The sequence below is a fragment of the Colias croceus genome, chromosome 8 (genome assembly GCF_905220415.1).
Source record: "Colias croceus chromosome 8, ilColCroc2.1".
In the NCBI taxonomy this organism is placed as follows: Eukaryota; Metazoa; Arthropoda; class Insecta; order Lepidoptera; family Pieridae; genus Colias; species Colias croceus.
The window spans coordinates 5,576,066-5,593,225 of record NC_059544.1 but is presented as its reverse complement, the minus strand read 5'-3'; the positions used below and the strand labels follow the sequence as shown (position 1 = coordinate 5,593,225).

Here is a 17,160-nt window from a genome sequence, read left to right as displayed (position 1 = left end):
GATAGCGAATTTTGGTGAAAATAAACATTCCTTTATTTTAAAAAGAAAAGAAATAGAACTGCATTCAAAGATTTTCAAAAATTCACTTGCATCGACAGGGAATCGAACTAACTTAAAATTAAAAAAAAATTAAATTTGTTATTTTATTCTTCAAATCGATACAAATAGGCCTGAAATTAGTACCTATTTTGTATACCATATGGTCCGTAAAATAATAATTATTATGGAGTAGGTACATAATATGGGCACATGGGCACAGTATTACAATCACAGTATTACAATATTATATAGATACCTATTGTAATACTGTGATTACAATATTACATATTATTTAGGAAATATTGTAATACTGTGTATGGATGGGCCGGCCTTCAACGTCTACGAAAAATAGTCAGTCTGTCTAGTGAAGAACCAGTTATAATTTTCATATGACTCAAAGTAGGTAACACCCGAAGATGTAAGATAATAGTTTGATTGGTACCTATTAAGTAAATAATTATAACATGCACATATTTTCTTTTTTATTGAAGTTTTAAAGTAGGTAAGTAGGACGTTTTAAACATGTTTGCGGTGAAAGACCGCAGTACTAAAATTCGATTATTATTTAATCTTTTTCATTTGTTTTAATTATTATATGTAACTTCGGAAGAAAATCAATTAATGTATCCAAAATTAGATCACTCATTGTGAACAATTAATTAATTAAATAGTATGTAGGTATATTATGTTCATGAAATATTGTCGATGTGTTGTGGATGGTATAAAAAATGTTCAATACCATGATATTTCTATTTCTAACAGCAAAATGCAAATATTTTAAACATTGTTTGAGTCGGTTAATAATAAAAGAATAAAATTAATTTTATCTCATTTTCAGATTCCCAGTCGAAGCAAGTAAATTTTTGAAAATCTTTGATTTCTATTTATTTTTAAAAATTATGGAATGTTTACATTCAGCAAAATTTGCTATCTTCAGTATTTCAAGTACCTACGTACTTTCCCTCCAGGGTCAATTGAAAATTTCCACACTGTATCATGTACCTATGTATGCATCTGTTTTTAAGAGTCCGTATTGTTTCATGTTTTTAAATAAATGTTGACCAGGGCAGGAAATATTTCAATGTGCCTATTATTTAATTAGAAAAAAAAATATTATTTAAAAAATCGTTAAGGTACATTTTAAGTCCACTGGACTAAAGAATAGGACTAGGTGGCACGTGTCTGTCTTGAATACTATAAAGAAGTGAAAGTCGTATAAAAGGGATTTTTACAAAGTTTAGGTAACTAGGTAAACAGGACAATATCTATAGCTCATATAATTATCAACAATGGAATTAAATATTATGTTTGCGGGTATACTAACTAATAAGTAATAACCATGTTTACCTAAACACAGGTAGATACACAGGTATCGGTTAAAAGGGTCGATGGCGGTCTAAATGAGAGCAAAAGACTTTAGGGACACAACAGTCCCGTTGTACTTACCTACTGCTTTCTGAAATTTACCGTATTTCTATAAAAAATACAGTGACAATCAAGCATTGTCCAAAGAAAGTTTGGGAGACCATAAGAAATGGTGTTTATGGATTTTAATTATTATTGTACTTTATATTATTACCTATCTATTTAAGTACCTACCTGATTTATTATTGTAAATAAATTAATTTTGTTTTAATTTCAAAATTGCCGTGGGCAAAACTGGTTCGCATAGCAATACCTATATCGTGAGCTGTTGTAACATTAAAATTGAGGCAAACCACATCTATTTTGAAACTAAATTATATAAAGATATAAAGAAATAATAAGAAAAACCTCCAAGTGTTGAATGTTAACAGCTTTTATCAACTTTTCAATTGCGCTATAGGTAACTATAAAACTTGAACAATTAATGTTGCATGTACGACGTACGTTATGCCATAGTGAACTTCAGAGGTCTCGACATTGAAAAAAGTCAAGTTTACCTATATACCTAGATGTTAACATAATATATCTACCTGTTGTGATTTTGGACAATATTGATATGAGTAAAATACAAGTGGACTCGATAAGAGTCGCTGTATAGATAGCTGATAATAATTGAGTGTACGTATATTGTGTTATCATTAACTGTAAGTGTATATTTATATTGCGCGATGATGTTGGGAGAAGATTGTGGAATATAGTCAGCTCTCCGGGGGACAACTCAGTGTAGTTTTAACTCGCGAGTGAGTAAGGCGTCCTTACAAAACAAAAGTATATTATTGTGTCATAAACATGGGCATTTTGAATTTTGATGAAGGCAACGGTGAAGTTACGACAGAGTTGGTATTTTATGTGAACGGCAAGAAGGTGAGTTATAAATTTGTCAATTGATACGAAAGAAAAGACAAAGTGCGGTTTATATGTATAAGTTTGTTTTATTGTAACACATGTCTCTGTTTCAATTTGAGTCATCTATATGTACCTATCTCAATAGGAGTATAATTTCACTCCTATTGGGATCCATAATCTGTATGGACAAAAAATTGACTGCTATAGCTTAAATATTTTTAAAATGAAATAATAATATCATGAGCAATGTATGATAACTCTATATTATTATCTTAGGAATGAAGATTAACTTGTTTTGCTTGGTAAATGACACCGCACTTATAACTCAGTAGTAGAAATTAAAGAAACATATCTATTTGTAGAAATCCTTGTTTGAATAAAAATCACATTTATTTACATGTGTAGTTTGTACCTAATTCCTTTTATTTTTCATGTTATTCGTGAGGTAAAAATATACCTAGAGTCTATATAAATCAAATACAAGGTACTTATGTACACATATATAAATATTTCCTAGCTATTATAGGTACATTGCGCAATAAGAACTGGCTCTTTAAAATTGTACCTACAAAGAGAATTCAAGAATTTCGATCACTTTTTTTTGGGGATATAGGTAGGTAGGTACCTACCTACCTAAAAAACTTAAGTTATAAGAAGTTGGTACGAAAACATTTTTACTTATAAATTATAATATATAAATTATTGTACACTACTTCTTACTCTAAATGATTTAAACGAAATAATTGTACGATAATAATAAGTCTTGTATCTCAGTAATTATTAGAATATTATTAATTATAAGTTCGTTGCTAACATGTAGGTAGGTATCTACATACCTACTTGTTAGCAACGAACTAATATATCGCTATTCGCTACAACGTTACTAAAAATAATAACTGGATGCATCTCATTTATAGTCAATAATAATTATATAGAACAATGTGGATAAGCATGGAATTATAACAAGCGGAAAGTTATGGCTCACGTATTATGAAAATTAATGCTGAAAGAAAGGAAAGATATTAAATTATGTTCACTCAATCTACCTATATATTAAACTAGCTTACCGCCCGCGGCTTCGCCCGCTTTGTCTAAAACCTAATAAATTATATACTAAAACCTTCCCCTTGAATCACTCTATCTATTAAAAAAACATCAATCAGCATCAAAATCCGTTGCGAAGTTTTAAAGATTTAAGTAAGCATTAACGCATTAACAAAGAGACATAGGGGCAGAGAAAGCGACTTTGTTTTATAATAGGTAGGTATGTAGTGCTAAAGCACGTTGTCAATTTAAATGGTGAAACTCCAACACGAAACTCAAACAATGATTTAAAAATGAAAGCGTCACAGATCACACAAATATAACGCTAGGTAATGTTGTTTTATAATTATTTTATCAATAAGTACCTAGATACTTATGCACAAACAAATACATTATACAGGGTGGACCAAAAGTCCGTTTACATTTCAAACGATGATTTAGAAGAAACTATTTAAGTAAGATGAAATCTGTTTATTTATTTAAAAAATACACAAATAGGGATTTTATTTTTTTCTAATCACATCGTCCATATGTGATCCTTCACTATTTAGACACTGCTGCAATCTGGAGCGAAAATTTTCAATGACGGCCTCACAAGTATTTTGTGAAATGTTTCTCATTTCCATTCGAATATTGTCTTTTAATTCATCAAGAGACGCCGGATTACTGTTGAAAACTTTACTTTTAAGGTATCCCCATAGAAATAAATCCATTGAGGATAGGTCCGGGCTACGAGGTGGCCAGTTAATGTCACCTCTTTTAGAGATCACCTTTTGTCCAAAAATTTCATGAACAGCGCTTAGTGAGTCATTAGAAGTGTGACATGTGGCCCCGTCTTGCTGAAACCACGTTCTCTGATTAAAACCATCGAATTCCTGTAGCGCTGGTGTAAAAAAGTCCTGTAGCATGTCAATATACCGCTCTGTATTCACTGTAACAGCATTTTCACGAACAGACGCTCTTACACGCTCTACGTTTTCGGGGTCTCTTGATGTTCTAGGTCGGCCGGATCGTGGTTGATTCATTGTTGAACCTGTCTCCTCGAACTTTTGTACCCATTTCCTAATCAATTGAACTGACGGAGCTTCATTTTTACGCCGTATGTTGTAATGGACGCAAAATTTTCGTTGCGCTAGCTAAAAAAAAGGTGTTAGAGTAGTACTCGCGCACACAGAACGCACGTTGCTTGTCGCTGAACGATGCCATGGTACTGAATTCCCATAGGCCGCTCTAGCGCTACGTACCCCTCTCGACCTACCCTGTTGTCGCTGCTTGTTGCAGCTTCCGATTCAAATGTAAACGGACTTTTGGTCCACCCTGTATTATGTAGATAAGAGATGATTGCATAAGTATTTGTTTTGAATGATTTAATAAAGCTTTTCATTTCTTTACATAATAAATCTTCAGTCATATTATATACCGTTAAAATCACTAAAATAATGTAAGGAGTAAGAAATTCTAAAAACAAGGCGATTAATAATCAATAAAAAGGATCGTATGTTTAGTAGAAACCACGAAAGTATAAATAAAATCGATGAAAGAAAAAAAAATCTGAAATATTTAATCGCTACCATTGATATTTGTAAGAAAAACCAGTTATTTTAAAATCAATACCTACTTTTATTAATGTTAAACCACACCCTTCAGATAATCTACGAAGCTATGGTATTTAATACCTAAAAAATGTTGTTTTTACAATTTAATTGCCACTTGCATTTGTTTCAATAAACCTATGTATATTTTTAAATAGATATATTTTAAGTTCAAGGAAAAGGTTCCCACGCACGACAACAATCTACATTCTACAATTCAAAGGAGCTTTCGATATTTACGACCCACTCTATTCAAACATCGATATATAATAAAAGCTTTATAGTATAACTATATTAATAGACTAGCTTCCGTCCGCGACTCCGTCCGCGCGGATGTCGGTCTTCGCGTGGATGATTTATTTCTCCATTTTGAGTAACTCTGACAATGACATCTTATAAATCTATTGGACCCAAATACGGCTAGGCCTATAATAATACGCAATTTGTGTTCGCGGTTCTACAGAACAACGTCTATGGATAAAACTGAAAAATTAAGATTAATTTTTTTCTACGTATTTTTCCAGGATAAAAAGTATCCTATTTTACGTCCAGGATAATAAGGTATAATTATACCAAGTTTCATCGAAATCGAACCGTTAGTTTTCACGTGATGCCTTCACATACAGACAGACAGACAAAAATTTTTTTAATCACATATTTGGGTTTGGTATCGATCCAGTAGCACCCCCTGATATTTATTTTTTCAATATTTTCAATGTACAGAATTGACCCTTCTACAGATTTATTATATAGGTATGTATAGATAGATAAGAGATAGTTTGTTCGGAGAGTTTCTACCAACTAGTTTCTTGCCCACTAATTCTCTCTGTCAGAAACCGCTTCCGAAGTCCGAAACATTGCTAGGGGAGCGTCCATAAATTACGTGAGGTGTTATTTCAATTTTTTGATCCTCCCTCCCCCCATGGTGAGATGCCGTGAGATTTTACTTAACCCCCTCCCTCATCCCCCAATCTCACGTGAGATTTTTCAAAATGTGGGTTTCTTATAATAGGTATGTAAACGTATTGATTTATCAGTGTAAAAAGAAAAAAAAATTGCTTCGTGCTTTTATTTACGACTAGTTAAAAATAGAAATTAATATTGCTGAAAGTTATAAGTGTAATAAAAAATTAACAAGAGAATACTTAAATCACAACCATGATTAAAATCTTAAGCCCATGTACAATTTATTAGGATTAAATAGACCAAAAGAGTCTAATTATTAGTTTTGTTTCAATCTGAAAAAAAAATTTGCGTGATATTTGCCTAGCCCCGAATATCACGCAAATTTAAGGTTAGATGAGATTTGATTCGACCCCCTCCCCCCAAAATCACCTCACGTAATTTATGGACGCCCCCTAGTTGCCACCAGCTGCTATGTAAGTACGATTCAAAAGCACTTCCTTATAAGTCTAGTTGTATAAAAAAGTTTGATATTGAGTGGCTGTGATATAAATATAAATTATAATTATAAAATAACTAAATAATTACCATGAATATTAGGCATTCTTGATGATTTAGTTTAAATTCATTTTTTACAACTTTTAGGTAGATATCTACCTATATGGATATCGAAGAACTATTAAGCATAAAGATGTAAATGTTGTTTACATAATACCTAAAGATAAAAAATGCGCAATATTTTTTGAGAATTTTATATGCAAATTCTTAAAGTGCATTTACACATTCGTGTTCACCTGTCGCCTCGACAAACATTCGTATACGAGTTTTGTCGCTGCTCATCGCTCTGCCGTTATTCGCAGCGACATTGCCCTCTGGCCACACACTGCTCTACTCGCGCGATTAATCGCGACGCTCCTCATTTCGCACTCGTTAATTGCTGCAGGTCCTTTGACTCGCGCGCAAATACCGACAAAATAGGAAGTAGTGAGCAGGACGATGAACACGACGAGTGGCATGACGAGTAACGTGTCCACACTATATGTCTCTGCCTACTTTCCTCGTTACTTCCCATATACTTAAAACATTTTCAGCTAAATTCTACTTACATATCTATGTCCGTGTATGTATGTGTATGTATTGAATATATAGTAACACCGTAAACATCATTTCTTGTTATAAATTAATTACCGGTTGAAAAACTGTGTAGGTAATAAGTTAGTAATAACGATGCTCACACGCTTGAACCAAGGGTATACCTTGTATCTAGCAAAAATGTACTTTATTGATTAGTATGTAATTAATCTGATTAATTATTAATTTAAAATTACGAATTGTTGCTATAAATTACTAATAACCAAAAATAAATGCCAAGTCGTGTTCCCGGCCATCGAGATTTTACTTTTATACGATGTAAAATAAATATATACCTATAAGTTGTTTGGCTTTTGGGCTTAATGAAATGGTTCCAAAGTAAGGTTTTCCTTACATGTTTAAATCTATGAATATGAAGATTTCCGAATAAGAACTCGAGAATAAAATAGATCACGACTAATAATAATTACGCTCTATTCAGGTTTAGAAGGCCACGTTGATCGTATGCTCTATATCATTAAGGTCAGAAGGTTACCTTTATTTTATGATAAACAGAGAACTACGGATATAAAAAAATATGTTGTGCTTGTGGTTTAGTAATTCAAGCATAGCGAGCTAAAGGGAATGTTTTGAAATGATAATAAAATTTAAAGATGATCTGAATTTGGGATGATATTAGATATAATATGTATTTGTAACCTGTACATCTACATACTTACTTTTGATTGATTGTACATATGCTTTCACTACTTTCCCGTGTACCAGCAGGGGGAACTTATAGGGTCTGGGGATGATGATGATGATGATACGATCACTAAGAGTTGATCCGTCATATAATTAGAAAAATGAAGTATTGTTCTATTGAGTTCTATGTTGAATCTCAGAACAAATTGCATTCCTCACCAGAGGTTAGGTATCTAATTTAATTTAGTATCCGATCGATTTAACGGATTCAGAAATCACACGAACAGTTACAGAAGCTGAGTTCCAAAAAGGGAATTAAAATTGGAGTTATATTTTCACAATACATTGGAATACATGTTTTATTATGTTCCGCTAGTAATATAAGGTACGTTATCCAGAACAGGAGATATTATTATTCGCTTCTCTTCCGCTAATTTCTCTTTTGAGTTTACGCCTTAATTATACCTAAGGCGGCGAAAGTTAAATGCTATGTCATCGTCGTAATTATTTCTACATAGGTAACTACCTAGGTAATATTTCACTTTATTACCGGAAATTATTCATTAGCTAACTACAAACTTAGCTTCATATCCAATATCATGCATAAATTATTAACAGAATCTAAAAGAATAAAATTTATTGTTGAATATAATATCACAAAATATGTATGATATATTAATAATAATAACGTCCGTCCACGGTCTGCGAAATATGATGAATATTTAACATATATTTTTTTTGATGGGCTAGAATAAATATCTTTTCTTAAAAAACTGCTCAAATAACTTCAATTTGGTGTTGTCAGCCCCTTGGATTAATAATGATCTGTGAATTTTTAGCTATTATGTAGTAGATTACAAATAATGATTAAAAAAGTCCTATGGGGATAATTTATGGACTTATACTAGTTTCTTTTTTAAATAAATACACAATTTTTTACCGAAAAATTGACTTCGATTCCGTCTTATTTTTCGTAGTCGATAATTTTTAGTAAAAATGTTAATTAACCTGTTAAAATAACTCATAAGCTTTTGGAAATAATAAACAGAATCCAAATCAACCCATAAACTTCGAAGATGTGTCAAAAAATAGAAAGAAATTGAATAACATGAAAAATATTAGATAGACCCATTGAGTGAATAATATGTACTGATAGACCCCCCCCCCCCTTTTGAAGTTTATTTTCGATATTTCTTCATGAATATTCAGAATATTACGGGCGATCACATGTTCATGAGCGACATTGTATGTAGGAAAATAATTCCTAAAAAAATCATAATCAGACATATCTTTCCCGGGATTTTTTATATTTTTCCGTTGCTCGTAGTCAACATGCAGTTTAAAACAATTAATAAAAGCGATTAATAATTAATTAACTCATTGCGATAATAAACCTGTAGCAATTAATCATTAGCGTTACATATTAAGCAGTGAAGTTTTTTTGAGTGTGGGTATTGATTACTAGTTATTAAATAAAAACAGTGTTGCAAATGCAATTTATTAAGCCAACAAATAGTGTGAAGGGACTAATTAGTTACAGACAGTCTTGTATGGTTACTTTGATTTGAAGCCTGAAGGTAGAAGGCAGATCCTTTAATGTATTTAAACACATAGGTACCTAGTTACATCTATTAGGTTTTTTACTCACATAAGTCCGTCTCATTAAAATATATTTGTGCAATAGTCAGTTTAAACGGGATAAATAGGTAAAATTTTATGTTAGAATGTTAAGCAGTAGGATAATAATTAATATCAACTGATAACAAAGGCTAAACGTGCCATTTTTTGTATAGGATGAAGGCGTTTTGTCACTTAAAAATAACGGAAATAGCTTTCCTAGCACTGATAACTCGTAAGATAGAAGAAGAAAATATCCTATGCCTTTGTGATGTTATTTGCTTTAAAAGTTTTGCTTTAAAATCATTGAGCTACTCACTATTAACTTTCTGGGAATTCAGTGAACAAATAATTTATTTCATAGATATCTTGAAAAGAATTTTATTTTAAAATTTCGAATTTTAAATACGAGAAAAAAATTTTTTTTTCGAAAGATAAATGTAATTTCAATTTATTGCGTGAGTGCCTAATTATTCTTTTTATACCTACAACACAATACTTAATAGAAGCTAACGCTACCTATAATAATTAATACATAGAAGCTAACGCTACCTATAATAATTAATACATACCTATATTTCTACGTAGATAAAATGCGACTGGAATATAGGTAAGTGGTAACTTACTACCATACCGTATTTCTAATATAGATAATTCAATTTCAGTTGTGAAACATAATTTATAATAATTTCCTGATAATATATTTATCAAGCGATTACATTAAGGTTATTCTATCTTGGTGCATGTGTTAATAAGATTAATTATTAAATCATAAATGGTGGCATACATTGACCCAATAAAATTTGAAGAAACTGGGAAAAGATCGGGGCAGGTGTCTAAAAGTAAATTTCAATAAGGTCATAAAAAAACACAAATTTTAGGTCCGCGGTCCACTGTTGTTCCTGTGGCGTTATTAACAAACAAATAATAAAATTATCCATAGATTATAATTGTAGATTGTGATTTAATAAAGAAGAATATATTTACTTAGGTCATTGTTATTTGTACCTATTGCATTTGTTTGATGACCATTATTTATTAGTTTATTTTTCGGTTTATGATAGCTTATCGTCTTTAAAATAAATCATTATCAGTATCATCGATCCCTGACTAATTATCTTAGCTAATTATGAAGTAGGTAGTATTGTTATTTTGAAGTATTTTGTGCATTCCAATTTTCTTGTTGGGTGAAATTAAATCAATAAAGACAACGGCCAACGCATATTTTGCTATTCGTTTCATCATCTGCCACGAGTATAAATAAAGATTATTTGTCTGGCAGACAGTTAGGTCAATTGTCAAGCTGTTGACCGAACGCACTAATGACCTCCCAGATAGAAATCATATCATAATTGCAACTATTTGCTACTCTGGGTACTTATGATTGTATTCCTTAATTATGCCCGTTATACTGTGTTGGTTCAAGCAATCTAAATTTACTTTATTCAGAATTTTAAGTAACCAATTAATTAAACGTTAGTTAGGACGAAATAATTTTATGCGTTTGTATTATTTAATAATTATCTTTAGTAGTACATATCTACCTATATCGCTATTATAGAACACATAAAGAAATATGCAATTTTAATCATTGTTTGTAATTTTAAGGTAGTGGAGCCTAATCCAGATCCAGAATGGACGTTACTGTGGTATCTACGGAAAAAGCTTCGTCTCACAGGAACAAAGCTCGGCTGCGCAGAAGGCGGCTGTGGCGCATGCACAGTTATGATCTCCAAGTATAATAGAAAAGAAAAAAAAGTATCGTATCCTTTATTAAATTGTGAAACAAATTTAAAACCGTTTATAATTTATGTAGGTACATATCGCACGCTGTGAGCACCTGCTAATTTCAGGAAATTGTTTTGTTTATCGATCACAATGATTTCCAGGCATTTAGTAGTAGGCAAATCGTCAATTAGCGGCAAATAAACCTATTAAACAATTCAATTACAATATTGTTATCATAAATTTGAGATTTAATACATCATACTCACTGGAATTGAGCATTTTTTGTTTTTCGGACGAGTTCAGGTTACCTACCAAATAAAGTATGCAAAAACGTAAATTTATAATATATAAATTATACGAAAATATATAATTAGAGTTAATACAAGGAAAAGTATAAAAAAAAAGTTTTCTACATTTTGGAACATATTAATTTAACGATAAATAAGCATACCTAGTACCTACGATTTATAAGTCTAATGAGTATAATTAAATACGTGGTAGGAATAGAGAGCTATGTACTATGTGGTTATTAGGTACGGCAAGTTATCGACTTTCTAGTGATTATAGAACGTCGATATAATTTAATATTAATATGTTAACTGACAGTTTCGTTTTCTGATTCTAATTTAGTTTCATGCTCTAGACTACGGAGTGATTCCGAACTTTGTACCTTTCGCTTTTTATATCGATTTAAGCTCACACTCTTTACTTTAAATCAGTATTGGTTTTTATTTATTTAGAGCGTAGGCACAAAATCAAGTAGTTATAAAATAATTTATAACGTTACGATGTAGATTGTAGGTATTTTATTATTTCTTAGTTCATCTAAAGAATTTTCTTAATATATACAGTCATCTGGCCGTGAATGCTTGCTTAGCACCAGTCTGTGCAATGCACGGTTTAGCAGTAACTACAGTGGAAGGTATCGGTTCAACGAAAACAAAACTTCACCCCGTCCAGGAAAGAATAGCGAAAGCTCACGGATCTCAATGTGGTTTCTGCACACCGGGCATTGTTATGTCAATGTACACGTTACTTCGAAGCTGCGAAAAAATCAAATATTCAGATATGGAAGTAGCGTTCCAAGGAAATCTGTGTAGATGCACGGGTTATAGAGCTATTATAGAAGGATATAAAACATTCTTAGAAGATTGGGAGTCAAAGCGAATCAGTAATGGAACTATGAATGGATCTTCTAATGGCGTTTGTGGGTTAGGCAAAGATTGCTGTAAAAATAAGACTGACAATAGTGAAACCGACTTTATTTTTGATAAATCATCATTTTTGCCATATGACCAGAGCCAGGAACCCATTTTCCCACCAGAATTAAAGTTGTATTCGACTTACGATGACCAATATTTAATGTTTCGAGGTGACAAAACTACTTGGTTCAGACCTACAACTATAGAGAGTATATTGACATTGAAAGAAACATATCCCGAAGCAAAAATTGTTGTAGGTAATACTGAAGTCGGTGTAGAGGTAAAATTTAAACATTGTGTTTATCCTGTTATCATAATGCCTACCAGCATACCGGAATTAAACACAGTACAGGAAATAGATGAAGGTTTATCTGTTGGCGCTTCTGTCACATTAATGGAAATAGAAAATACGTTTAAAAAATACATTGAAATATTACCCAAATTTAAGACTAGAACTTTAGTCACAATAAATGAGATGTTAAATTGGTTTGCTGGCAAACAAATACGAAATGTTGCATCAATAGGTGGAAATATTATGACTGGAAGTCCTATATCTGATTTAAACCCTATTTTGATGGCACTTAAAGTTAAACTGAACATTTTAAGTGCAAAAGAAGGTCGCCGCTCAGTTTTAATGGACGAAAACTTCTTTACGGGGTATAGAAAAAATGTATTACGTGCAAATGAGATACTTCTATCAATTGAAATACCTTATTCAAATAATTACCAGTACGTTAAAGCTTTTAAGCAGGCTAAAAGACGGGAAGATGATATTTCTATAGTTACCGCTGCCGTCAACGTGAAATTTGAAGAATCGACAAATCAAATCAGTAATATCAATATTGCATTCGGTGGTATGGCCCCAGTTACAAAAATTGCAACAAAAACTGGCGAATATTTAAAAGGCATGAAATGGAACGAAGAAATGTTAGATAAGGCATATACACAAATGTTAGACGAGTTCCCACTTAGTCCTTCAGCACCAGGAGGAAATATTCTATACAGACGTGCATTAACCTTGAGTTTGTTTTTAAAGGCATACTTGGCAATAGGTAAAGAAATTTCTAAAGATTATTTACATCAAGATCTCATCATTCCTTATCATAGTAGTGGTGCAGAACAATTTCACGGTTCGATACCAAAAAGTGCACAATACTTTGAGTTAGTTGACGATAAGCAAGTGAAAAGCGATGCAGTTGGAAGACCCATACAACATATGTCCGCATTTAAACAGGTAACAGGAGAAGCAATTTATTGTGATGATATGCCCGTAGCTGAAAATGAATTGTATTTAGCGTTTGTTCTAAGCACAAAAGCACATGCTAAATTGGTATCTGTTGATCCTCAAGAAGCGTTAAAAGATCCTGGAGTAGTAGCTTTCTTTTCCGCGAAAGATTTAACCCCAGAGCAAAATGCTATCGGAGCTATATTTCATGACGAAGAATTATTCATAAGTAAGACAGTAACAAGCCAGGGTCAGATAATTGGGGTTATAGTTGGAGAAAGTCAAACAATTGCGCAAGCCGCAGCACGAAAAGTTAAAATAGTGTATGAAGATTTACAGCCTATAATTGTTACAATAGAAGATGCTATTAAACATCAAAGCTTTTATAAGGAATACAAAAAGAGCATTAAAAACGGGAATGTGCAAATGGCTTTTGATGATCCTAATAATATTATTTTGGAAAGCGAATGCAGAATGGGTGGTCAGGAACACTTTTATTTAGAAACTCATGCAGCTTTTGTTATACCGAAAAAAGAAGACGATGAACTTGAAATATTTTGCTCAAGTCAACATCCAACTGAAATAGCGGTAAATAACGATAACTTACAGTTATTACTATTTGAGATATAAAATAAACGCAATAAGTGATTAAATTTTCTTTTGTTCTCAGAAACTCGTCAGTCACATAATTCATGTGCCAATGAATAAAATAACGGCCAGAGTTAAACGTATGGGCGGAGGATTTGGCGGTAAAGAGTCCCGAGGAATGTTAACTGCGTTGCCCGTCGCGTTTGCAGCTCATAAACTGCAGAGGCCCGTTCGATGCATGCTGGACCGCGATGAGGATATGATGATGACTGGTACTCGTCATCCATTTTTAATAAAATATAAAGTTGCCGTAACAAAAGAAGGAAAGATAGTCGGCGCTGTTGTGAACATTTACAATAATGGAGGATATTCACTTGATTTATCTGGCCCAGTAAGTTGAAAGTTAATAAAATTAGAAATTTCTCATAATACAGTCAAAAAAAATAATTAATTTGCTATTAAATATTTATTTTAGGTCCTCGACAGAGCGCTGTTTCACTTTGAAAATGCTTACCACATTCCAAATGCTGAAGTTACTGGATACATTTGTAAGACTAATCTACCTTCGAATACAGCTTTCCGTGGGTTCGGGGGCCCACAAGGAATGTTTGGAGGTGAAAATATGATATTAGATATTGCTTATAAACTCGGAAAGGATCCCATCGAAATAAGAAGAATCAATTTATACAAAGAAAACGATATAACACATTATAAACAAACTCTGACCCATTGCACACTTCAAAAATGTTGGGACGAATGTGTTGAAAAAAGCAATTTGGCTCAACGAAAGCAAGATGCAGAAAAATTCAATAAGTATGTATCATTGAAGAAGAAATAGTCAACATGTGTAAAAATATGTGAAAATAACATGCTTTTGATAATAACATATTATAATTTTTAATTTCAGGCAACATAGATGGCGTAAGCGCGGGATATCTATTGTACCGACTAAATTTGGTATTGCATTCACAGAGAAGTTTTTGAATCAAAGCGGTGCTCTTGTCATTATTTACATGGATGGTTCAATACTTATATCACACGGCGGCACTGAAATGGGTCAAGGACTTCATACAAAAATGATTCAAGTAGCGTCACGTGCTCTTGGGGTTGATGTTTCAAAAATTCATATTAGTGAAACTGCAACTGATAAAGTTCCAAACACGTCCGCTACTGCAGCAAGCGCTGGATCTGACCTCAATGGAATGGCAGTTCTGAACGCTTGTCAAGTTTTAGCGGAGCGGTTGAAACCTTATAAAGAAAAGAACCCAAATGGTAAATGGGAAGATTGGGTTTCATCAGCTTACTTTGATAGAGTGGGTTTATCAGCAACAGGATTTTATGCCACACCTGAACTAGGGTATAATTTTGATAGGAATGAAGGAAGAGCCTTTAATTACTATACATATGGCGTTGCTTGTAGTGAAGTGGAAATTGATTGTTTGTCTGGTGATCATCTAGTTTTAAGAACAGATATCGTAATGGATTTAGGAGAGAGTTTGAACCCAGCTATAGACATCGGACAAATTGAGGGTGGATTCATACAGGGTTATGGCTTATTTACGATGGAAGAGTTAATCTATTCTCCAACAGGCACCTTATATTCTCGCGGACCCGGTGCTTATAAAATCCCAGGTTTTGGTGATATTCCTCAAGAATTCAATGTATCACTGCTTAAAGGAGCCCCTAATTTGAGAGCTGTTTACTCGTCAAAGGTCAGTTTTATAATATGTATAATTGGAGGTCACAATGAATTGATTGATAATAATGTAATGATAAGGCACACTCCAGTCAATAATTTTCATTAAGGTTCACAATATCCAACAAAGCATTTATGATATTAAATAAGTTATTAGATAACAAATGAGCTCTCCAAAGTTGTAAAATCATGTCAAATATCAAAAAATTCTAACAGTTGCAATATAAAATTGTACTATTAGGTACGATTTCTTAAACCACTATAATTTACAAAACATCGTGTAGGTACATTAAGCATTTTACAATCGAGAAATACCTAGAAATTGCGTTTCTTTTTTTTTCTTTAAATATACATGTTCGTATTACAGGCGGTTGGAGAACCACCGTTGTTCCTGGCAAGCTCTATATTTTTTGCAATAAAGGAGGCTATTAGAGCTGCCCGAGCTGACGCGGGGGCTCCCTTGGAGTTCCGACTGGACTCGCCTGCGACCTCAGCACGTATACGAATGGCTTGTGAAGACCATATAATTAAAAAGGTATAGTACCATACGTTTTATAGAATAGAAAAAATTCGACCACGAGGCGGAATTGAACCTTATTCTTTAAAATTTTACATATTCTTTAAAAAAATATTTTTATAAAACATTTGAAGGATATAAAACTAAAAACATCAAATTCAGGTATAGTAACAATAAAAATAAACAAAATTCACGCGGGGTGGACTTTTCGCGATGTTTTGTCGCTGATTTTCTATCTAGTTATAGTTATTATTAAATATCGAAGTAAAACAATTAAAATTAATTAAATACTTAAGTACAATGAAAAAAAAAAACCTTTTATCGTCTCCTACAGGCGTAGCAATCAATTGGACATCAATGTAAATACATACACACAAACTTCTTCGCAGCGGTACTAATCGATCCGACACAATATAATATATGGCCTATATGAGACACATTTGATATTTTTACTTTTTCTTATTGTGACTACTCGGTGTTTAGTTTTCAATTGTAACCTAGATATTATTGAATAAATTTAAATACATGATTCTAATTCAAATGTTTTTTTTTTCAGATACCAGTACCCGAACCAAACAGCTTTGTTCCGTGGAACGTGGTTCCATAGTTTTAAACTATTGCTAAGTAGAAAAATTGCGGCGTGAATAACATAAATTCACGTTGAAACCAGCATTAAGACTTAAATTATGTATCCGATATTCCGATTTATTCATTATCTATCAAAAACATCAGGATCGAGTTCGATGTTAAACATGTATTAAATATGTATAAATGATATTATACAAGAAAATGTAAATAAGAAAGTAAATAGACAGCCATTTTATATTATTATAATATTGTAATAGTATAAATATCTATTAGATTATTTTTTATAGTTATTAGTATATATGGACCTATTGTCCTTATGTATATTGTGTACATAATAAATGTTTGATAAACTTAAAGCATTTTATTTTAAAATA

General features: G+C 32.3%; 1 protein-coding gene across 1 annotated transcript; it reads left to right on the top strand.

Annotated features, from left to right (window-relative positions):
* The first annotated feature begins 2,178 nt into the window (after positions 1-2,178).
* Positions 2,179-17,137, top strand: LOC123693745 (xanthine dehydrogenase). The gene is made up of 8 exons (XM_045638948.1): positions 2,179-2,328; positions 10,851-11,005; positions 11,822-13,985; positions 14,068-14,376; positions 14,461-14,798; positions 14,893-15,697; positions 16,049-16,216; positions 16,755-17,137. The coding sequence occupies exons 1-8, from the start codon at positions 2,254-2,256 to the stop codon at positions 16,803-16,805; spliced, it is 4,065 nt and encodes a 1,354-aa protein (XP_045494904.1). The 5' UTR covers positions 2,179-2,253; the 3' UTR covers positions 16,806-17,137.
* The last annotated feature ends 23 nt before the right edge of the window (positions 17,138-17,160 follow it).

Bases quoted from the DNA above. Each gene is read 5' to 3' on its own strand.
- LOC123693745 (XM_045638948.1), top strand. From the start codon at position 2,254: ATGGGCATTTTGAATTTTGATGAAGGCAACGGTGAAGTTACGACAGAG. The intron at 14,799-14,892 runs GTATGTATCATT...TTTTAATTTCAG, and splicing joins GATGCAGAAAAATTCAATAA to GCAACATAGATGGCGTAAGC. The intron at 15,698-16,048 runs GTCAGTTTTATA...TTCGTATTACAG, and splicing joins GAGCTGTTTACTCGTCAAAG to GCGGTTGGAGAACCACCGTT.